This window comes from Acanthochromis polyacanthus, chromosome 5, assembly GCF_021347895.1.
Source record: "Acanthochromis polyacanthus isolate Apoly-LR-REF ecotype Palm Island chromosome 5, KAUST_Apoly_ChrSc, whole genome shotgun sequence".
Lineage (NCBI taxonomy): Eukaryota > Metazoa > Chordata > Actinopteri > Pomacentridae > Acanthochromis > Acanthochromis polyacanthus.
This window is the reverse complement of record NC_067117.1, coordinates 23192595-23216993: the sequence shown is the minus strand read 5'-3', so window position 1 is coordinate 23216993 and position 24399 is coordinate 23192595. Positions and strand designations below refer to the sequence as shown.

At 44.3% G+C, this 24399-nt stretch overlaps 1 protein-coding gene across 5 annotated transcripts in view; it reads left to right on the top strand.

The window, feature by feature from the left end:
- The first annotated feature begins 954 nt into the window (after positions 1-954).
- The window catches only part of sulf2a (sulfatase 2a), a 34365-nt gene continuing 10920 nt past the window's right edge, over positions 955-24399 (top strand). For 2 of the 5 annotated variants that reach the window (XM_022199920.2, XM_022199918.2), the window contains exons 1-3: positions 955-1384; positions 8453-8521; positions 23914-24175. In XM_022199920.2, coding sequence (XP_022055612.2) covers positions 23980-24175 — 196 coding nt within the window. In that variant the 5' untranslated portion in view covers positions 955-1384; positions 8453-8521; positions 23914-23979. The remainder of the gene's footprint in view (positions 1385-8452; positions 8522-23913; positions 24176-24399) is intronic. The other 3 variants (XM_022199922.2, XM_022199921.2, XM_022199919.2) reach the window with 2 other exon arrangements.

Below are 24399 nucleotides of genomic sequence, written 5' to 3'. Positions count from 1 at the left end.
AATTTCCATGGAGAAATACCTTGAAATGCAGATAATAGATAAGAGTGTTATTGATTAGATGGGGTGGGAGGAGAGGCAAAGAGGTGCAGAGGTTCTCCATCACTAATCTTTCTGGCTGTGACTGCATCTAAATAACCTGCAGAGAGGGATAAACAGGCGCATCCATCATGGGACGGCTGGTGCAGACAGTGATGGATGTCTACGCCCTCCGCCACCCTTCGCCGCACCTCTCCCTCCTGGCCGGGGATAGGAAGTGACACCGGCACTCAGGAGAAATACCTGGCTTAAACTGAGCAGGAAAACGCCTACTTTAGCTGTGCTGTGATGGAAGGAGTCAGGGCAGGCTTTGCATGTGCGAGTTTTTAGAATTGTCCCCCAGTCCTCCATCCCCTTGTCTCTTTGAGTTTGTAGGATTATCCATCTTGATAGATCCTGTTTGTTTTGTCAAAAAAGGAAATTGGTTTTGTGGATTTGTGCGAGTGTGTGTGTGTGTGTTTGTGAACTCACCCATATATGCCTTTTGTGCGCTTGTGCATAAACTGAATTGGGTGTGCGGTTCCTTTCTGCATGCCCATGCACCTTGAGCCAAATTCCCTGTGCTGCCTGGACCCAGTGAGCCGGCGTGCCCATGCCAGCGCTCCCCAGTGGTGCCAGCCTGATAGATATGGTTTGTGTGCCAGGCTGTGGCTTCCCTCCCCAGCCCTGTAGCATTAAGATTGATCCTTCGTTCCCTCCCATTCTTTTCTCTCTTGTGTGCCTCTGCCTTTATGAGACTGTGAATAGGTGAAGCTCACAGGCTCCAACAGATGGCCGGAGCTGCCCCGGTTCAGTGTCTCGCACACGCGCGCACACACACACCACACGCACACGCACACGCACACACCACACGCACACGCACACACACGCACACACTACTGCCCCATGAATGAGAGCCCGGAGAAAGAGGAACAGGCAGAGGAAAATGTGACAAGGAGAAAGAGAAGAAACAGGAAGCAACACAGGAGAAGAAAGGCTAAAAGTAATGGAAACAGAGAGAACCTGTGACTAATAACGTGCCGGCAGGGAGATGGAAAAGGAGAACTAGCGCTCGCATAACAGCAGGAATATGCTAAGAGAAGAGGAGGACAAAAACGCCGCTGAAAAAGGGAGTGAGGGCAAAATTGAATTGTAGATTGAGGGAGCCTCTCCTCCCTCTTTCCCTCCCTCTTTTATTTATCTCATGTGAAACCACGCCTCCCTCCTTTCACTTGTCAGTGCATCTATAACAGTGAGCTGTCTGCACCGGGCTGTGTGGGGGGTGAGACGAGCTCCTCACTCCGCCAGCACAGCGGACCCGATCTGAACGGATCAGACAGGACTGGATGGTACTGGACTGGCCAAACAGGTGTGTGAATTTGTCTTTGTGCGTGTGTGTGTGTTTGTTATAGATGACAGAGAGCAGCATGTGTATCCCTCAGCATGTGATCGCTTGCTTCTCTGCAGGACTTGCTTCCAGAGTAGCATATCTAGAAGGTACAGTGCTGGAGCTTTGCCCTAGTTTACACTTGAATGCTCTGATCCATTCTGTTCGCCTCTGAGATTTATGCATGAAGTCGCTAACGGCACTGCTCATCGGGGTAAGAGAGATGAGACCTCTCGTTCATTGGATGCACTGAAGTATCTGGCTTTGAAACAGAGCAGCGTGGAAACAGGCTGTTGTTTATTCGGTGGAACAAGTTGGTAGTTTCTGGGCAGGACGCTGTCGACATGTGCTGCATCTCTATTAGGCTTTTAAGTGACTGTCTTCTAAGTGCTGTTCCTGTTTCTACATATATCGTAGATGGATAGTTATTACATCTAAGCTGTGTTGAGAATCCGCAACAATCCTCTTTATTCAGTGAAACAAGTCAGCACAGCTTTTACAGTTCCTTGGTCTGTCTTGGTGCTGAATCCAATTTGTAATTAGATCTCTTTGTCCTCCTGTTTCACAGTCTGTGGTGTTTTGAAAAATGGAACAGTCATTGTCTGAGCATTGCTTTCTATTTACCCAGCCAAATGTAATCCTGACTGTTGCTGAATAGTGTGTGCGGGGGGCTTAAAATTCAAGCGAAAACAACAACTGCGAAAATACAACTTTTTCCAAAGGCAAGACCAGTCCAGTTTTGGATCAATTACCTTGTGGCAACCTTTTTTAAAAAACTGATTTGGCGTCCACCACCCAGCATTCATTCAAGTGTCGCCATTTCAACAGTTGCAGCCGCCGCCGCTCCTATAGAAGCCCTGTACGGCTTTAGTGTGAAAGCCTGGGCCCAGTCCATGTGCTCACTATCAGTGTTTTGTCAATATCTTTATGGGTCAAAAGGCTGTGTCATCACCAAGTGGTGGCGGTTAAGATCAGTGGAGTGGAGGGGGATGCGAGCGCTGACCTAGAGGCTGAAATATTTATGACAGACAGCTGAATGTCCCGTTCTGTTTGTAGCAGTATGGGTGGGTGGATGAACGAATGCAAAGATGGAGGGATGGGTGGAAAGTAAAGAAGCTTCAGAGATCTGTTCTTTAAGCATTCATTATTTATCACAACGCACTCTGCCATGGAAGCTCTAACCCCCACATCAACTGGCCTCTTTTCTCACTGAGATGCCAGTGGACTGAAGGAGGATGCTCCTGCTTAGTCTACCTGTCAGTTAATCCCCAGGCATGTTAAGACTGCAGCTGCGTGCTACACACTCATGCACGCACCCACATGTACCTTTTGATTATGTTTGCGCACACACTAAGCAGTAATTGCCTGCTTACCCTCGCTAATGTAATGGCCAGTGAACTAAAAATCACAGTCACTTATTTGAACTCCAATAATTCCAGACATGCTATGGTTGTACTCACACTGCAAAAATTAGTGTTCACACACAATCTACATATGCATAGCACTCTGTATTTGATCTTCAGTTGTTCACACACTCTTCTTGAGACACACACAATCAGTGGGAGCGACGACCTTGAGACCTGTTGATGTTGTTTGCAGAGGCCGTGTTGTGAATTCATAAGAGGCCATGTGGGACTCCCGGCGAAAATGGGGAGCTTGACATGCCGTTTGTAAAAAAATAGCTCGCAAATGTGCAGGAGGGCTGGCGATGCAGTCGGAGGGAGACACCGGCATGAATATGGATTGTATGCTAATGCCGCACGCCGTGGCTGTTGACTCGAGCAGTTGGTGAAAGCAGAGGACACGTTCCTCTGTCTCCACTCTTGGGAGGAAGTGTTATCGACAAACCTATTGTCAGCGTAGCCTCATCCCTGGCCAATGGGGCAGCGTGGTGACAGGTGGCAGATATCAGTGACAGCAGCCAAGGTGACACTGCTCGACGGTCTCTGCGGGCCCGGCGGCGGCTGGGGCAGCGCCGGTGTCTGCTCGGTTTACCGCCGCCTTGACCTTTTGTGGTTAGACACAGTGAGGTGAGATTAGAGGGTCCTAAAGCTAATGTCACCCATTAACTTCATTCAGCCCTCTCAGAGCAACAGCTTCTTCCACCTGCTCCACTTCCTGTCCTCCCACTTGTCATTCAGTGTCTGGGGCCGCACCAATTGGTACATTTTCAATCCCATTTGATTTTTTTATGCACATTTTGGTTTTGCTCATAAAGATTTTCCAATTTTACCTGCTTTTTCATCTTTCATGCACAAAGCCTGCATGTCAACCTGCCCTAAACCGGAACATAGCTTCTTTCCACTATAAAGAGCCAGAATGTCGGGGGTGGAAGCATAAAAAAAATAGAAGAACCACACAAAATACCATCTAAGGTGAAAAGAGGCAATTAATCGCAAATATATATCTGAGTTACTGGAGCTTGATTAATTATGTAGCTGTGTTATCGCGCTGCATGTGAGTACTACGGCTATATTGGAAAGTATTCACATACATTTAGGCAGTATATTAATTCCCACTTTGTTTAGCATAAATTTGAGCTTGATTTGCAGCTCATTACTCATGCACTTACACACAAAGCTTCTTTAGAATGCATCAGACGTAGCCTCACAGTAAGTAGCACTCATGTGAATCCCTGTTAATCTGTATGTATGAGCTGCTGTTAACAGGTCCTGCGATGAGGCGGCTTCAGGAGATCAGCGTGTAAATCTCAGTGCTTCTGCTCCTCTCAGCTCTAATGATAGAGAGGCAGAGGGGCTCTTTGACAATACCTCTCAAACACTCCTCCCTGAACGGAGCGAAGAAAGCGAAGAGCGGTCTGCCGCTGATAGGAGCAAATAAGGAGAAGTACATTTGTGTGTGTTTGTATGTGCATGCGATTCTGGCTTGTGTTGTATCAGATCGGTGTGTGATTCCCAGTGTTCGCGTGTGGACGGCCATTCGACTGCTGCGTGCGAGTGCAATCAGATTTCAATCTCTTCCCTCTATATGGCTGAGCTGCTGCGGCGGAGGTGCCCCACAGGGAAATGTAATTATACCCTGCTGGCCACAGAGTACGAGCTTCACTGCCCTATCTGTCTCAGGAGAGACAGCGGCTGGAGGCCCATTCTCACTTGCAATATCAAAAAGCAGAGATGTCACTAAAGCCCAGCTATATCTCAGAATTTTGTATTAAATCCCTGCTCCAATCTCCCCCTCTAATCAGCCTTTAGATCCTGGGGTTATCTGTGGCCTTTTGCTACAGTTTTGTTACAGTTGTAAATAATTTATGACAGAATTAACCGTGGTTGCTAAGAGCAGTGATTGGGAGATTTTGGAGCACGGCCAAAATCTGGCTCAAGTTCAAAGCCATTTTTCTCAACCTTATTTTCTGTCTGATAAGCAAAATCTTATCACCATGGATGTAATTATTGCCGTAATTACTTTCATCTGCAGCTTCTCAACCTGGGTCCCTCACATATACATCTGAAGAGTGTTTTTTATCGATCAATCTGTTGTCTATTCCTTTCATCTCCGTCCATGTTTTCCCTTTTATGGCTGTGTTTCCTCCACTGCTCGCTTTCGGCTTTGCTCTAACTGAGGTGTGTGCTGAGATGTTGTCCATTAGGAAGGCAAAACAAACAGACACACCCCACTGCCCTGAATTTAGGCAAACAATCAATGAGAGCACTCAGATAACAGCAGACTAAGTGGCCCATTGATGCTACAATTAAATGAATACAGGATGCAGCGGTGATGGTAGGACACGCTTCCCCAAACCAACTAAAATATCTTCTGTCCTATTGTGGAATTCATACATAACCTGCCCTGGGTTTTCAAGCAAAGAAGAGGTTCTATGGTAAAAACAAAGCAAAACGAGATCTGTGAGAAATTTAAGGCATCAGAAAATTGCGTGAGTCTTAGGTAAAGCACACACGAGTTCAGCGAGCGTGAGGAAGATTACTGCAAATACTGGCTGGCAAGTAGAACATTTTACCCTGCAAATCTTAGCGTGTCACTCATTTCATCATGTTGTATACCTTGTCATGGTAACTTACTAGAAGTGCAGCTGAGCCAGAACACCTCTGTCTCTTCATTTCCCCGATTTGCTCCACTCCAACTCTACCTTAATCTTCATTTCTGTGTTCGTCACCCTCTCTCCATCCCCGCACTTAGCCTGGTCACAAGTGTAGCTCGCTACCCCTCTGCAAACCCGCACCCCTCCCTCATGCCTCTCCCTGCGGGTGTAGTAGCCATTGTTGCGCCTAATAAGGTTTATGGAATTACAGATCTCTGAAATTGGATTTTTTCACTCCACCACAGCAGTGAAGGCCGGGTATATCGGGGCACAACTAACCCATGACTGAACTGTTTTTTTCCTGACTGCACCCGCAAGGTGGGCAGATCAAGAGATTGACGTGCCAACCGCTCTGGAGTGAGGCAGACAGGCAGGCAGGGTCCTTGTATCTGTGTGTACCTGACAATTAAACTGATTCTGACTCCGACAGCTTTTTGGCTCCTACGTCTGGATTTTCACTCATTCTCACTCTTACACACTCCTCCTCTCTCCGTCCTCGCAACTTTGACTCTGTTTGATCTAATTCTCATCTAATGAATCTTTTGATCTCGCTCGCCTGACACCCAGATTTCTACATCCAAAGTAGCTCAGCTCATTCTAATCCTTAAAATCTGGCTGCTGGGGAAGCAATTGATTCTCAGTGATGTACAAAGATTTGCACTGTCTACCTCAGGCTTTTGTTTAAAGAACTGTGGGATTTCTTTACTAACCTTGACTCCGCCCCCACAAACATACCTCATCACGAATGTAGATCGATTCCATCTTTTTTTGATCGAATGTGACTGAGCATTAGCAGCGAACGGGGGTGGGAGGATTGGTGGGTAGAAGTGAGAAATGAAGTGAAAAAGCACAGGGGACAGTGTAGCGAATGTACCATCGAGCTCTTGGCAGGAAGGTGGTATTCATTAGGAGTGGTGGCTTAGTGAACTCTTAATTGGGGCAGAGACAGGGCTGGGGATAAGGGATCAATAAAGGCAGAGTCGAGGTTCCAGCCCACCGAAATCAATCAGCCTCCTCTCCAACAGGGAAAATGCATCCAATCAAAGAAAACACGTCCTTGGGCCGCTGCTCATTTACCCTCTCGGTCAAACTTCATCAGGATCCACCTGAACAGACAGCTCATTCCGACTTATCTCAGTGAAAACGAAAACAGTTGCAGGCCAGTTTTTATTTGTTAACTTAAATGTAGGGCTTGGAAATGTCTTTACATTTTTGTTGTAGAACTAGCAAGAACAGGAGATCGTTGCAACCAATAAAACACTCCGTATTGTGAAAGGAGTATTAAACGAACCCCTGGTGTATTTTTACTTCACCGGTAAAAATAGTCACTTTCTCCTCTTCTTCCTCTTCATCTTGCTCTTTGCCTGGGTAATAGCCATCTTTCTGCCCTGTCACTTTTTGATGTATCATCCTCTTATTCACATCAAGGACAAGGCCAGGTGTCGCATTTTCTCTCGGTTGCCACGCTTGTCACACTGCCTTGTCACCCACAGCCTGTTCCAATCCCTCCCTTCTTCCTCCCCCTCTCTGCTTATTTATATTAAAACTGTCACTCCTTTATTTTAGCGAGAGAGAAAGAAAAGTAAATCACTTTTGCCATTTGCAGCCTGCTGTGTCTGCTGAATGCTGCAAGTTTATGTGGATGTCATCTCTGGCCGAGTAAAATCCTGTCAAAATAAATGATGTCTCTCCTGTTTTGTGTCGTTGTCACACAGCTGAAGTTGCTGCTCCTTGTTGTTTCCTTCGCTTTTGAATGCCGATGTCAGTTATGTGGAAAGCTATCTAGGCATATACCAAGAAAGCCTTGATGAGGCGCTTAGGCTTTTTTTTTAATGCTCCAGATGGACAGACAGAGACAGATAGACAAGCACAGGTGTCCAGATTCACCTCTCTTTGATGCCCATGAGAGGCTGGCAGCGCGGCTCGGGCAGAGAGCAGCTGGGGTCAGAGGCGTGCCTTGGCAATGAGATGACAGTGGGCTTATAAGGTCCTCCAGCGTATTCTTAGCCATGCTGCACATACCAAACGGTTGGATGCATGTGTGCATCACCATAACGGTGTGTGCAAAACACCTCATCAAAGACTGTATGTGAGAGAGATTAAGGTCTAGATTTCACAGGCTGGCTATCGAGATGTCAGAGTTTGTGTGGCTCAGCTCAGATGTTTACATGCTGGACACTGACACCTGTCCAATCAAAACAAGGATCAGTCAGCTCCATTCCTGTCAACATGTCTTCACAGGCAGACACAGAACAAGGTCTGGTAGCTTACAAGATCACAACTAGCGGCACTTGGAGACATGGAAATAGTGTTAGATGGCAACTTGATGGAAGGAGCTGGGTGAAAAGTGCTATTTTTCTGTACCTCAGCTGCTTCTGACACCTACTTTAAAGCAGTGTAAGGCTTTACTTTTCTGCCTGACTGAGAGTGAGCACTGCTTACACAGTATTACAAACACAAAGTGATTATTATCACTATTGCTAAAAATGTCCTGGAGGGTGAGAGGTAATTATGTTAAAAATTAGACAATGTTTACTCTCTGCTTCTGGCGCAGGTCTAATTAAACCCCCTCCTGAACTAGTGCCTGCTTCTGCAGGCGTCACATCATCAGTCAGATATTGATTTTATCTTGTGTGAATACTGACGAGACCTGTGTGGTTTGTTTTTTTTTATCTCTGCATCCTACACCTTGCCACAGTGTTGTAGTCCAAAGCAGATGTGTCACCATCCTTAGGGTATGTATGAGGGAGGAGTGATGTCTGGCAGTGTCATCAGAACAGTTTATGGCATCTGTTAGGGAGGACAGAGACAAAGCAGACCTGGATCAAGTAAGGATGAATTGAATGTGTACATGATTCATAATTAAAAAGCTTTAAAAACAAACTAGTCGCAATGGCAACGGTATGGGATAGTCGTGCTCTGTTGGAGCTCCCAAATTGAAGTTGCATATGTTCCAAGTGTTCATCCACTCTTGACTTTGTGTTTGCTTACAGAACTTGGCAGTCAGAGGTTCATATCTGTAGGAGAGGAGAACATCAGAGGCAGCTTGTTTAGAAAGGAAGGTAAGACTACTCACCTCTCTCTCATAAAGTGAAATCTCCGTCTGCTATCTCATTTCTCCCTTTCACACTAATATAAAGAGCTGATGTACATGTGTGGATGGAGATTTTGTTGTGCTTCTATAGCTACTGGTCGATTCCAAGGTGTTTGGTTTTCTGCATGTGTTTGCTTAAGGTCAGTGCATGCAAGGCTGTACCTTTATGTTTGTTCATTTAAATCATGTAATTACAGTAGCTACGTGAGCACTCCCTCCTTATATATGTATCTATCTTTGCACCTCTCTGGGTATCATTCCTCCATCTGAGCACAAATGAGTCAGGGCCTGATTATTGTTCCTGTTACCATGGATTCTACAGATCCCTGAGGAAACAAACAACCCAGCAGGCTACAGTTAGTGTCAACACTTTATTTACTGCGGGGGGATAGATTCATCACCTCCAAAGCCGACTCATGCATCACGCTGTTTCAGTCAGTCTGAAACCACATCATCTCATTTGATCTGCATGCCAGTGATTAGGATTTTGTTGTGCACAAATAAGAGGGTGGTTATTGTTGGCCCCGCAGAGATGGAATTTTTGATCAAAGAGGCCTGTGGGTGTTGAGGCTCTGTTGTGGCCACAGCAGATGCCCCCTCAGTGGCCATCAGTCCAAATGGCAGATCCGAAGAGAAGTGATATGAAAGATGCAGAGAATGGGGGTGAGATGGGGCTGCGGGAAATACTTCTGAGAATTAATGAGGCAGTTACAAAGCTCAGAATTATTAAATCAATAGCTGAAAAATTGCCCTCACCTCCTGTGGCTTTGGGCTGTAAACTAGCTTCATGTCTTTACTAAACAAGCAATGATGACTCTGGCCATGTTTTGTGCTTTAAATTAGTAGTTAGAGGCACTGCAGTGTTGCACTGTCCTGATGGCTGTTTACCAGTAGCATGCTTTTGCTGCTGCGGTGATCAGAGTCATCCTGTGTGAACAGTTGGATAGCAGCAGAAGAAACAGCTCTCTGCACATGTGGGCATATTATGTGCACAGCTGTGCACAGCTGACTCATTACCACTTGTGAAAACATCAGTATATGGGACTGTAATCAGCACTCCTTTCTGATTAACAAACGACTTGCTACAAAGGCTTCTCATATAGCTGTGATAGTTTACTGTTTTTTATGAAGAAAATATGCCTGGTTTGAAGCTTTTATTGACAGAGCATTTGAGGGAGCTGAACTCTCATTTTCCTTCTTGTCTCTGTGACACAAGCAAGAGCAGACAGGTGAATGATGTGCCTTTGGTAAGATATTCTGTTTGAGGGCTGATCTCCACTTCAAAACTGCAGGGTGAGGACAGCATTCACCTCTCTCTTTCTACCTCCTCTTCTGGCTGGCAGACGGAGGCCTTTGGCAATGTGGGATAAAAACCAAAAGTCTTCAAGAGAAACTCTTCAAAGGCGCAGTTCATGCACTGAGTGAAGACCTCATCAATTCAGTTTTCCTCTTTTCAACCACTGTCCCTTCCACAGAGCTCTGGCTGTTTACTAACAAGAGTTATGTGATGTTTCTCCCCTACTCCTTGCAGCCGGTTGCGTAAGGTGTTTTTGATATCGTGTGAGTGACAAAGGAATATTTTCCCTTAACACTCTGGGAGATTTGCCTGTTTTTGGTGGCAATTTCTCCTCAGGCAGGTTCTTCACATCCTCCCTGTGTAATGTGATACACACAGTAGGGCTCTTGGAGCGTTTTCCTGACCCTCATTTTCCACATCAGCAAGACGGAAACTGCCAGCTTGCTTCCATGCCCCCATCCTGCCTTCTGCCCACTGATTAAAAGTCAAATATTAAAGTGCTCTGTTGTGAGCTCGGCCTAATTGATTCTTTCCGCCGGGTGCACACAGAATGGGCTGACAGCAGGCGATACCAGGCTTTGTCAACATCGGGCATGCTGCCTGACGTTCAGGACGGCACCCCAATAAAGCCCCCTGTGAGTGTGCCAACCTGCGGCGCCACACACAGTGAGGCCACTTGGCACTCCGGCCAAGCTTTATAGTAACAACACTGTGGCAGCTCATTCTTCTGCTGTGTGTCAGCTCCCATCGGCTAGCTGGGAAGTCGGCTCTCTATTTGTAAGGAAGTGGCTGGCTGTGACGAAACTGTGTATCTCCAAGTGTGTGTGTGTGTGTGTGTGTGTGTCTGCACTTGAGAAAAAAAAATCTCCTCTGCCCACTTGCATAACCACTCATCTAACTTAAGCAATCTGGGGCGATGGCGCTGAAAGGAGCATTCATCTGACTTCCACAAAAGGCCCTCTTCTTCTCTTCCCATCCACAGCTTTCCTGCCGTTAAGATAATTGCTGTAATAGCTTTTAATCACAGCTGTGTTTAAACAGGAGCTTACCAAACACAGGATGACACCAAGTATGTCATCACTGGCCACTCGGACAAAGACACGGGACAGCTGGTGGAGGTTCTGGTTGAAGCCTTGTGTCTGTAGCTTATAGTATTTTACACTCCCTTAACTACGAAGAAGACATAATTAATTGAATCTGTGCAGCAGTAAAACAGTGTCCCTCTCTCATCCTTAAACCAAGGCAGTGTAGTGTTTCTGTCCCTCTCTTGTCTGCTTACCCTATGAATTTACTGGCCGTTTTATGTGCATCATGAATTGACTTTGCTACCTCATTTATTTTTAATGCTTTTCTACTCCACATGTAGGACAGCTTAAGAGTGATCTCGGTGCTATACGATGTTCATTAAATGCAGACATTCATCCACAGCGTTCTTTCATGAATCTGATTGACCTTTTGCTCGGTGTGATCCGCAGTAAAAGGGTATAGATGCCTGTTAATCTCTCCATGGTTGAAAAACTGGGTATATCTCCTGTGCTGTCTGCTGTCTGGTGCTTTATGTTTTGTCTGAGTTGATGGGATGGTGCGAGAGGAAGGTCTGGAGGTGTGTGGGGGTTGAGGTCAAAGAGCTGGCTGACGGTGCGGTAATTACTCTCTTAGTGAAACAGGGCCACGCTCTGTGCTCTGACACAGCACTAATTACAACACAACGTTGATGAACTTCATCAAGGCCCTGCTAATTCATTTTTAATTGAAGAGGGGGGAGAAAACAGAGAAACAAGGCCAGATAGAGGGCCAGCAGGTTGCCATCGGTTGTGTGTAGAGGACATTTTGATAAGGACAAAGTCAAAACATGTACCTTTTCCACCTGTGCGGTCCAATATTCAGTATTTGAATTTTTTCATGTCACATTTCGGTGTGACCGATCACCCGCGCAGTCGTGAAATGGTCTCCCGGCTGCTTCAGTCGTAAAGGCCACTGAAAAGTAATCACAATGTCCTCTCCTCTGAGCACCGAGCTGGGTTTCATTTCTGCCTCCATCCTGTTACTCCCCTGCTGCAGATCCCAGGGGGGGTCCAGAGGCTGAGTGGGGGTCATGATCACAACCACGGGGGGGGCGACAGCTGGCTGCCTTTTTTGACAGGAGCCTAATGGAGGACTAATAGGAGAGAGTCGAGTACCAGGGACCGCTGCTGTGACCTTGACATGAGCCTGTGGAGGCAGGTAAAGAGGAGGAGGGATGAAAAGGTGAAATGCCATTATAGAGGCTGACAGGCAGGTGGTTTAAATATCTCTTTCACTTCTTACGCTCTACGATTTTCTCTTTCTTTACTTGACCTTTGCGTACCTCTGTTGTCCAGTCAGTGACTCCACATTGAACTTTAGTATAAAGGAAAAAGATTTTTGTCTTCTCTATTGTGTGTGAGTGGTCGAGTCAGGGAGTTGAATGCGCATGTGTGTGCATGTGTCAGAATAAATATTTAAATGTTGTTTTGATTTTTCTTTAAGGTTTGCTTCATGACATTTGTTTTATATTACTATTCTCTTTACTGTGAAAAATGCACTAAGCTTTTTTTCTGTGAAAGTGCTTATCAAGGATTCTGTTTGGGGGAATAATTATTGAGATTGCAGCAGTTTGATCTAATTTTGTTAATGCTGCATATAATAAAACAAAAGTGAATTGTTGTTTATTTTAGAAGCAGATTTAGTGTTGAAAATATTTCCTTTTGGTAGCATTTCAAACTTGATCACCCTGGAGACAGATTGAGTCCGTTGATGGTTATATTTTGTTTCAGCTGTTGCAGAACAGCAGAACCAATCACAGGTAATGTGAGAGCTTTTATGATGCTCTGGCTCAGGGTATGTTTGGCAGTAAAGAAAATATTTTTGCCCTTGAATACTCTAAATGTGACTAATAAAGAAACAGGTTAAATTTTTCTAAAGTTTAGTCAAGCAGCTCTTAATCACTGCATATTGACTGGACACAGAATGAGACATATGGATCCAAAGCACCGGCAGCTAGTAATGAGTTCAGTTTAATGGATTGTGAAAATTCCCCAAAACACAATCATAGCCATGTGTTCAACATAATTATGAATATTTAATATTAACCTTCATTCTGGCATATTTAACTATTTGTATACATGCTTACATGTGTGCATGAATTTATGTCTTCATTCTCAGTCAGTAATACAGATCAGAGCGAAGTCAGGCCTGCAGGGACAGCCAGTAAGCATTATCCACAGTAAAGAGAGAGCCACTACAGCCTGATCAATCTGAGCTCTCATTAAAAGGCTGCCAAGCCCTTTGCAACCCAATACAATATCAATACTGTAGCACCACAGAGAGACCTCCAAAGCCGTTAGGCAAGCCGCTGGCAGCTTAACTGTCATTACCGGGTAGGCAACATGCCAGAGACCCCCTTCATGGGCCACTTAGGCTCCCCCCATGGTCCCAAACACAGGTCAGGACAGACAGATGGGCTGTCTGGGCAGCTGTCCCAGGGACGAGGCAGAGAGAGATGGATACCGACCTGTAGAGGAGAAGACAGCCTGTGCTCTCTCGCAATATGGAGGGATGATATGGGCTGTGTGTGGTGAGTGTGTGCAGTTACACACCTCTGCGGTCTCACCCGAGGCTCGTTTGTTTGCTATGGATATTCTCTGTGTTGGTCGTTCTGTTAGCGGCGCAGACGATCACAAGGACAGTCACGCATGTTTTTGTTTAAACTGAACAAAAGACAAAGAGTTCTGTTAAAACACACTTGGTGAACTCTGTAGGTGTTAGAGATGCAAAAAAAATCTTGGTTTTGGCATATTGCCCAAGATTCCTGCTGGGAAAACCTCACTGAATACACAACACAATAAACACTGAATAACACTCTGTGGTGATTTCTGAGTAGAGCAAATGGGGGGAATATAAGTGGCCATACATAGAAAGCCTCTGTAATTCGGGTCATTGTGTTGAGGTCTCCCCTCTGTGCTCCAGTCTTAACCCCCTGTGTGGTTCCGATAGGGGAGGTAGGGATCACTGTGTGCATCTCTAAACCCCCAGTAATCCGCTGACAAAAGTGCCAGGAGAAAGCCGGCTAGCAAAGTTGGGGGGTTTAGGACAGAGAATGGGAGGAGCGAAGAAGTAAAGAAGCAGTCGTTGCCTCTCCAAGCCCCAAGGGTGTGCTTAACATCAGATAAGATGGTCCACACTACACCCACAGACCACAGCCACCCCTCGGTAAAACATTCCTCTGCTGTGTAGGGCCTCTTTGAGTACTCAAGAGCTATTGTTTATCAGTGGCGTAAAAGATTCCAAAGTCTACAGAAGTGATTACTTCTGCAACAGCTCAACTGTAACTTCCAGCCAGTGTATTGATTTATCCGAGCTGCCTGTAATTTATTCAGCAGGCGGGCGGCAGTTGTTTACTGAAAGTTGAAACCGATATTGTCTGTAATCATCATTAAGTCAGGGCCATTAGGAGCAGTTCCCACTGCAGGTGCTAATTTGATGATGGGAGAGAAATGGCATGTAATTAAAACACAACAGATGACAGCTTAAAACCTACGAGTCCTGTGGAACAAGATCTAATTTTACCAAAATGTGTGTGGCTTACAAACTAGAGGCACACAACATTATTTAGAGCGATAACTGCAATATAGTGAGCAGATAAATATCACTGTGTGCATTCCAGTGATGTTCCTCTCATCAAGCATTATTAATATTACTGACATCTTAGTAGATCATGTTTTGAGTGATGTTTGGTTTCTCATTGGTGCTGCAGTTACACAATGTCATACAGAAGTCACTTGGCTGCTCTGAGGTCTCAGTGAGGTAGTTAGGTTGGTGGAACAATGGGCCCCAGCTGATTTGTCTGTAATCCATTTAGTTGAGATGTGACACACTGTAGGGGGGCTTTGCCTCTGGTCAATATGTGCCAATAAGAAACAGTCATCACTCAGCAGGCTGCCCTGTCCACCAGCTTGCTCACTTGTTTCAGCTGTCAACCCCTGTGTCAAAGGAGCTGGCGATTGTGCCGCTCTTTCGGACGCATCTCAAATGGCTTTCCCATACAAACCTGAATAGGACAGGAAAGGCAAGGACACTCGCAGACTGCAAAGCAGGCACATTTCCCCTCGACGTCTGAATAAACCCATCTGAAGTGAAAACAGCTACATATTTACAAAACACCATTGACAGTTGCTCATTCTCTCAATTTTAAACCCCTGGAGGTGGGGCTGGGGGGGTTGAACCTAAGTCAGGGACAATCGGGGCTCTGTTTGTGTTTTCTTTAACACCTCCATGTTCTCTTTGGGCTCTCATGGAGCGTACTGCAGGGGCGCAGGGGAGGAGGGGTAAATGCCGTGACCCTGCCATGGACCCTGACTGAAGCCCCCTAAAAAACCTGCAGACCACCACGCTAGCCCTACATGCCACTCGGTTGCCACTGGAAACAGAGAGCGAGTGCAAAGTGGACGTGTGTGAATGAAAGTGAAAAACCGGCCTCTTAAGGGATGAAGACTGAATCCAGACACCAAAACATCCCCACTGCAGCAGATTTTGACGTTGTTATTTGTGCTGTGGCTGCAGTCCAAACTCATTATGGGAAATATCTTCACCGAGTTAGTTTGTCAAGCCTTGAGGACACAGAAAGACAGACAGTGGCTGTGCAATGTCCCTCCAGTGCTGCCTGGGCCAAACAATTTGAGAACAATACAACAATATGATGCCGTTCATTTCCTCCAGATTCAGAGATAATTAGCCTAACTGTGGTTCTCTCCTTTTATGTCCTCTTGTTGGAGAGAGAAGTTTGAAGTCTGATACGCAGAGTGTGGGTGTGTTTGTGTGCCTGTCTGTCGCTCTGCCTGCGTGTGTGTGACTGTGTGTGTACATTTATAGTCAACAGAGCAGACCCGGGGAGTCTGTCAGAGCTCTTTGTTCTCTAGCGAGAACACATCATGACTGGGCCTTTTGTCTGAACTGACACCATCATACAATCTATTTCTTTTCCTACCTCTCTCTCCCTCACTCTCCGTCTACGTCTGTCTCTTCCTCAACCTCTCATTTTTTCCACCAAACTATTCACCCAGCTTCCCATCACTTTCTCCCTCATGCGTTGAAACCATTTAAAAGATAATGGGCCCTGTGGATTATGGAGTTGCAGAGATGGAGATGTTTTTTTTTGCCTGTCGGGTGTGGACTAAGCTGCAACTCTATGAGGAAGTCTTCCAAAGTATAGCGTGACTACCAGAAAATGACTCCTGAGAACAGTCTCTAAGTGCATGTGTTTGCATTTATAATTTATCAGTTTGTTTGTTTATTACCCTACTTCCGTGTAACTTTCGCTTACATACTACTTCATAAATATTATTTGCCCTATCTGAATTTTTAAAATCATTAAGGAAGAGGTACACCACATGGCCATAATTTGCACACTGCAAAAAAACACCCATATGCAATTGCTAAATGTCTTATTCTAAAACTGGCTTGACAGCCTCTCCTCTTCTATGAAAACTTCAGGAGGTTTTTCAACCATGGCTACACAGAATTTTTCCTATTCAGCTTCGAGAGCATGAGGTCGGCCAGTGATAAGTCATCCTGAAGGTGTTGGATTCAGTTTAGGTCTGTGCTTTATGCAGACCAATCAAGTTCTACAAAAGACTAGGAGAACGGCTTATTTATTGGCCTTGCTAACGTATAAATATTGTGTTCTATGCAAAAGAAAAAACATTCTTTTATTGCTGGATAAAATTGAGAGAGTGTGAGAGAAAGATATAGAGAGATTTCCAGCCAGAACAAGTCACGGCTTCACCCCTTTTCACAGAGCAACAGACTCACTGCAGGATTAATGATGTGTTAAGCGCTAAAATTACACACATTCATATTTCAGCGTCTGAGCAGCACATTCCACTTGGTATTAAAGGTTAGAGGAGAATATTATGTATAAACAAGAAGAAGAACACAAACGTAGAGAAAAACAGTTTAACAGTAACTGCAGAAGGAAATGTTTTACACTTGAGTCACTTCATCGCGGCAGAAATCTCATTTTCTCACTTTAAAGTCTAACCACTGCTCTTTTGTGTCTGCGTATTCAAACAGAAAATTGCTGCGCAGGTTCTGACTGTCATCTTAAAATGTCTGCAGAGTGCTGAACTTATCGGAACCTGAGGGAAATCTAAATTAAATCTTCCTGGTGAATGGGATCAGCCTCGGCATTATCTCTTGTCATTCTCGACTATTAAAGTTAGTTATTAGGAAGTAAAGGCACATTTGTCAAAAGAATGTGCAGGCGCTATTTTAAACCAAAGAGCAGCTGGAGTGTTATTGGATATGATTTCAGGGTTATCAGCCAGAGTTTGGATGGACCAAGCTGACCTGTTAAAGGAGTAATTGTTTTTGGGTGTCATCACAGCAACATTAAAAATTGACAAGCCAGCAGTTTAGTAGTCGGCGGTTGAAAAGACGATGTGGAGTGCAGCAGTGCTACATGGATACTTATGGCTCCAGTCAAAGCAAGACTTTCCTGCGATAGCATCATAAGCTGCAACTGCTTAAACTTCCCCATGTTTACACTCAGTATCAAAGCAGGAACATTCCTATTAGGGTTGGGTGATATGTAACAATTCTCCAAACGGCAACCGAGTCCAACAGCTGGTTACTGCTGATGTATTTGTGAAGGTGTCTGACTCTGTTTAAAACAGTGTTCTGATGATGTTGGACTCTCACACCATAATTCATTTGTGGCAACCCAGCACAATCGCAACACTGACCTCCACATATTGATTTTTCATTTTTTACTATTTAAAATGGGTAAAATGCAATTACACTCTGCTCTCTCTTTCCTTTCTCTCTGTCTCTCTGTCTGTTTTGCAAACACATTGACAGCTGACCTGTCTGTGAATAGATTCTTATCTCAGTGCACAATCTGAATCTTTATCAGAGGAAAGATTGATGTTGGGATTCCCCACAGAATAAAAACAATGTAGAGTTTGCAAATCATTAACATCAAATGTATCAGTTAACTCTGATAGTTTAGTGTCCGTTCTTAACACATTGCTGTTTATCCTCGAGATGTTACTGTAAACATGTAAGATGCTGCGTAAAATTTGCAAATCCCCAGCTCCTAACCATAGTAGACCTCTACTAACTGTGTGTCTTCACTCTAGTCAGGCTCGTAGATGCTAACTAGCCTTTACTGCTCAAATCAACTCTGCAGAGACACAACGTTGCATGAACTAAGCCATTCCTTCCCTTTCTGAGGCAGCGAACACATTACACAACATTTAGGTAGTTATACTCAATTTGGACATCTCTACACACTAGGTGGCTGATGACAGTAACTTAACCACATTTTTAATCGTCCACTTTAAATACTTCTGTGTGCTGCTAACAATCAACTATGCAACTCCAACTGCCAATTCAAATTAGCCATTTGAGTTTAACTTTACAGGTTAAATAATTGCAGAGATTAATTCTGAACGAGGCACACCATAGCAAAATAAAATGACAAAAAATCCACCAAAAATTGCCACCCCCAAAGAGCACTAACAGGTTATGAAAACAACCAGTCGCCGGTAGCTAATAAATCATCTAATCGGCCAACCAAATGACACTGTGAAGCACTTGTGGCAATATGAAAGAAAATGCTGTACAGAAGTGATGATATACAGAAATCTTATGGCTTAAATGTTTCTCAACTTTTTGCTGTTACCAGAACTCTTCCAAAAACACATAGCTGTATTATTAATTGTTTAAAACTCTCATTGTCATGTGCGGCAAAGCTTTCAATCATGCTAAAACATTTGTGGTTCATTTGACCTCATTTGAGATTTGACTGGTGCTATTTCAATTACATAATGCTCTTTTGTACATTGCTTTTATCTATCTGTATGTAATGCGTGAGCTACTAGATGCTTTGAATTTCCTCGAATGGATAAACACGGTATCCATTTATTGATAGTCCCACAATGTTCTGTTCTTCTGCTGAGGTACATCACACCTGACGAGAGAATTAACACCACCTACTGATTTTCTTGATGAGCAGACTCCTAATATTTGCATAACAGTGTTGGATGGTAACGCGCATAGCTTTGCATTTTATTTTGCAGATTATCTGAAAATGTGATTAACATTTACAATACATTTGGATGGAAACCCAGCTGTAGTTAATACGCTATGGATGGTTATCCTCTGAAGCTGCAGCTACGCCCTCAGCGTTAAAGTTTTTTTTCTGTGTTTTTATGTTAAGTCAAGACCAAAACAGAGACAAAGGAGAGTAATTATTGGCCTTTTGTCCACCAGGCGGTCTGAAGCAGGACTAGTTGTTAATGGTGCTCTGTGACTCCTGAATATGTATTTAAGTTCAGGTCACCATGCCAACTCAAAAGGCATTGACATTCCAGCACTATGTTCAGAAGTCATTTCTGTTTCCCCCTGTTATTGCAGGTTTTACTCTACCTCAAATGTAGGGTCAAATGTGCAAAAATGCTAATATAGGTCATATTTGAATATTAAGAATATATTTTTCACGTATCTGAAACCGACAGACCTGACTGAAAGGAATAATTTTGCTGCTGTGCTTCTCTACAATCTGGTGGTGGAGCAGAGATTTGTGAGCAGAGAAAGATAGATGAGGGATGGCAACAAACCATGGCTTCTTATTATCATAAAAAAGGCATTCAATACAGTTTGAGATTTGCAAACCCCTCCTTTCACTGACACACACACACAAACATGGGTGAACACACGCACACACACACGAACACACACACACACGCACGTAAACTTCTCTCAGAAAAAGTTACTCTCACATAGATGCATGCCGTTGGACGATTTGCATCTGAATACCAACTTTTGTTGGTAAATTCAAGGGTCCTTGGAGGTTTTGCACATTCTGTTCAGAGCTAGGCAGGCCAGTGGGAACAAAGTCACACATTAGCAAAGCCCTGCCAGCCTCAATTATGACCAAAGGGATTGGCTTGATAGCATTGCAGCAGGCCACATTCAGCACTGGATGTGTCTATTTAAACTTTCCTGGCCACTTCCTTTATGTTGTTCAGCGCTAGAGTACAGCGGATGGCAAATTCCTGTGTCAAGAACGACACAGAGGAGATATGGAGGTTCGCTGCTACCGCATTCTGTTTCATTCTGTTCTATTTTATATGGAAGCCTTGGTCTGTGTATCTGGTTTTCATGTTTTGGAAAAATCCATCTGCAATGGAAGTGCTCGGTCTTTGTTCTCTCCAGACTGTTCGCCTAGAGGTTTTTTTTTCTCTTTCTCACACTTTCTCCATGTTTTTCTCTCAATCTTTCTCTGAACATTTGTGATAGAGAATCCAGGAGTCTGGCTTCAAGCTTGTGGGCTTTTGCCTCCATATTTCATATGCATTATGAGACACGGCTGATTAAATTGCAAGTGTAAGCCATGACTCGTCCTCCTTCAATATATAATAAATGTCTGTTTTTTTCCCTCGGTTTTCTCATATTCTATCTGTGTTTTGTGCCTTCTCAGGAGGCTGTAGATTGGATGAATCAGACTTTATGCCTGTTTCAAAGCCCAAGGTGTTTTATTTATAGGGAAAAAGTACATTAACGCCCCTGCAAAGTCTCTGGAAGATTTATCAAGTACTCTCTCAGCTTCCTCAGCGCCTCTCTTGAACTGGATACTTAAAGTACAGATGTGTGTTGCTGGGCAGTGTAACGTATCTGTCTGTCGATGTGGTGTGTGTTTTCATCCCTCCTCTCTTGCCACCGTCTTACCATCATGCCCATGCTGTGACATGGCCAGCTCTGTTGTCACTACATTTATAATTCAGTCTTATCAATAAAAGATGGGTGGCATTAAGTTTTTATCTAGTGATGCAGTGCTGCTGTCTCTTAGAGCCTCTTTACAAGCGAATGACTGAAGAGCAAAACTTTCCCTCTCTGTTCTGACTTCCAGGCATCACTTGGCATTAGTGTAACCTTAGATGATCCTTGTTTCTTACACATGCTTATAGAAGCTTATTCTCTATGATCTCATATTCTGCCGGCTTACTCCCACAGCCTTCCTCTCCGAGCCCCCAGCCTTTAATGAGTTTTGCTGAGAGTTATATTTACCCATGTTGTCTTGTGCTTCTGTCTAAATGGCAAAATTTCCCCTTTCATTCTGCCTTATCGGGCTGAATCAGCATTGTCTTTTCGCAGTTCACTTAGTGCAAAGAGCTGATGTGGGCAGAGCTCTGTCTGGAAAACGAGCTCTACATCATCCCAGTTTACAGAAACAACATGGCTTCCTTTGCATTATGAATGCGTACAAACCCTCACATTGGACATGTTGTTGGCGACTGAGAGTGGCTTTGCTAAGTACCGCTGTTTTCTAACTGCTGTCCGTTCCTGTTTTTCCACACATCTTCAATCTGTAATTCTGTCTGTGTGGACGTGCTGGTTTCATCTGCTTTTTCTTTCTTTGTGGTTTCATGTAGCATCTGCCACCCGGAGAGATAAACAATACGGCTAGATAAAAGAGAGAAGGAGAGAACAAACTGGAAAGAAAGGACTGTATGTGTCAGTTAGAGCTGATAAAAGCCTGAAAATCCAATTAGTCCTCAGTATCAGGGAGAAGAGGGAGGCCTCATGGGAGTAATGTCAGGAAGTATCCATCACGGCAGCATGACAATAACACAGCATTTACATACTTGGCTATTGATAGATCAGCGTGAAAAATCGAACTCAATGTTTTCTTGTAAGTCAGGCCTATATTTGTTAGCCTCCCGTAATGGGTTTTGCCCACATCAGCTTTTTGAGCAAATAAACAACTATCAAAGGCAAGTACTCTACCTTCCACAGCACAAACCACTCTGAATCACCAGCCAGTGGGGAAGGATTATCTTAATTTCAGCACACTGAATCTATTCTTTATTCACAGTAGATGTCCTGGAATCCATTTTGGTGGAAAGGTATTCACTGATGAATGCAGACGGAGCTGGTTAAATGTGTGTTCTTTCATTGGGATTTTTTCTTTCTTGTGGATTTCCTTGTTGCTGGTGCCTTGTTTTTCATCCCATGCCAGAAGTGAAGGAGGGATGCAGGCAGGGAGAGAACATGAAAAAGGAGCAAGGACAATTTCAAACAGCACAGCGCCCCGGGTCAGAGCTCGCATGTTCCTCCAGGGGAGAACCAAATGCTCTGGGAGTAGGAAACCAGAGCAAACACTGCTGCTGTTATACATTTTATTTGTGTGTGTATGGATGTATTCACATGCTCATGTGTGTATTTGCATGTGTAGGTGTATGCATTTGTTGCAAAGCAGGACCATGGAGAAAGATGGAGGACGTGTGTGGGTGTTTGTGCGATAGGGAGGACCTTAATGAGCACAATCTGGACAACAGCATAGACGAGAAAGGAACAAGGGAACTTTGCGTTAGAGAGGAGCTCCTCTACATTCAGCTCAAACTTGTTTCATCTGCTGCGACTCTGCAGAGAGGTAAAGATTAACAGGAGTAAAGTTCCTCTTCAGTAATTGGCCGTTCCCTAAATGTTTAATACATTTCAGATTCATGCTTTTGAGCTCTTCGTTCTGTCTTTGATGACTGTCTCAGCTGTGTGTGCGACCAGGCACAGTTGCATGTGTGTGTCTGTTTGTTTGTTCCTACTTATCCCCGCGACGAACTTATTCCAGTCAGGTTGTTGTTAAGGAGTGTCAGTCCCAAAAGACAGCGCTTGCCGTTGTGTTGTTATTGTCTTCATCTTCAAACAGGGTTTTCTCTGGCCACATACTCCTTGTGGACTCACAAACACACATACCCAAACCCCCACCTTTCAGTGACAGTGGAGCATCTCAGTGGGCACACTGATGCTGCTGCTGCTGCTGCTGCTTGTAAACTGTATTTACGATTATGGTCACTGTGGTGTGTAGCTTCTCTGATTATGTGTCATCATAAATTAGACACAACATTTCAGTATTTCTGCTTTGCCCCCAAATATAAATTGAATGCTAAATATATGAAGAAGAGATGCTCATTGAAAAGTGTGTTCTTTCATTGATGCAAAATGTGGTATCTTGTGTTGAACAAAATGATACTCTGCAATGTGATACATTTATACAACAGACTCTTGCTTTATTTTATGAGCTTTAAATGAAGTGAACATCGTTGAACAGCAAATAATGTATTGAAATTCATTACAGTGCTCTTGATTCTACTGCTGTTTTGTATTTCTGTGAGTTCCAGCAGTCATTGTTCCTTGAGTTTCCTTGTAATTCTAGCTTTTATTTCACACTGCAGGTAACAACTGCTGTGTGTTTGTAGGGGAGTTTAACCAACAGTTGCCATGGTAAACTCAGAGGGGATATATTGTTAATGAGGATGAGTTATTAGAGAGCTGATAGGATTGAAGTGTAATTTTAGCAAACTGCATGTAGAGATTAATTAAGTAAAAGCTCAATTTAACACGTACTTGACTCTAATTGCTGTATTAAACTTGTGCGAGGAGAGTAGAATTTGTAATTTTCTGCACATCTAACGGCCGTTTTTATTTACTTAGTGATGTTGCCACATTTATTTTTCCTGTTTTAATTTTCACAGATACTTGAATATTTGTGGTACACATTGTGTATTGACCTGGTACAATTTGAAGTCAGCGTTTTCTTTAGAGTCTTTCAGACTGTCACCCTGCTCATTGACCCCTGTCTTTATTTTCCTCCTCTCATCCTGTCTCTCCTTCACCTCTGCCCCCCCAGTCCTCCTCCCAGCCCCACCTCCCCACATCCCTCATATCTACCCTAACCCTCTCAGGGGGAGGTGAGGCCTGAGCTGGCCCTGGGCCCAGGCCCATTAGCCCCAGCCTGGCAGCCATGTGCTCATCACTAGAGATCATTACAACCAGCCAATGACACCACTCTAATGCATCATTAATGATTGATTAACGAGCTGAGCTCAGCCCAAATGGGTGCATTTTTATGGAAGAGCACCCTGTAATGGCTGTGCAAGGCTTGCGTCTGCTATTTTTCAGCATGTTTTGTGTGCGTCCATGTGTACGTGCATGTGTTTGTATATTTTATTCTTATCAGTTGCCCTCCGTGTCCTGTTTCTCAGGCTGAGTGAGGAGTTGCTGACTCTTCTCTGAACGAAGAACTGAGGAGGTGACTGCAAGATAGCGTGATGGCAGGGCAGGGGCTCCCTGCCCCTCTCCCTCTTCTTCTCTTTCTTGTCCTGGTGGGAGTCCTTCCCGAGGCCCAGAGCTCTGGCTACCTGTCTGGATATCGCCTCAGGACTCGTTTGCAGAGGGACCGGCATATTCGCAACATCCGACCCAACATCATTCTTATTCTCACTGATGACCAGGACATAGAACTGGGTAAGTTGGTTCTCTGCGTTGATACTTTGCTGTGCGTGTTTACTATGTGGTCGTGCATCTGTCTCTCTCTGTTTGCTTTGTCTCCATGTCCCATTGGTATGGATATTCTGTCCATGTGTATCCAACAGCATCAGCAAGGGAAAGTCAGCCTAATGCTGCCTCTTGGCACCACAACAACTGGCCCACTCAAAGTCATGTGCTCCTTTTGCCAACTCCTCTGTTGC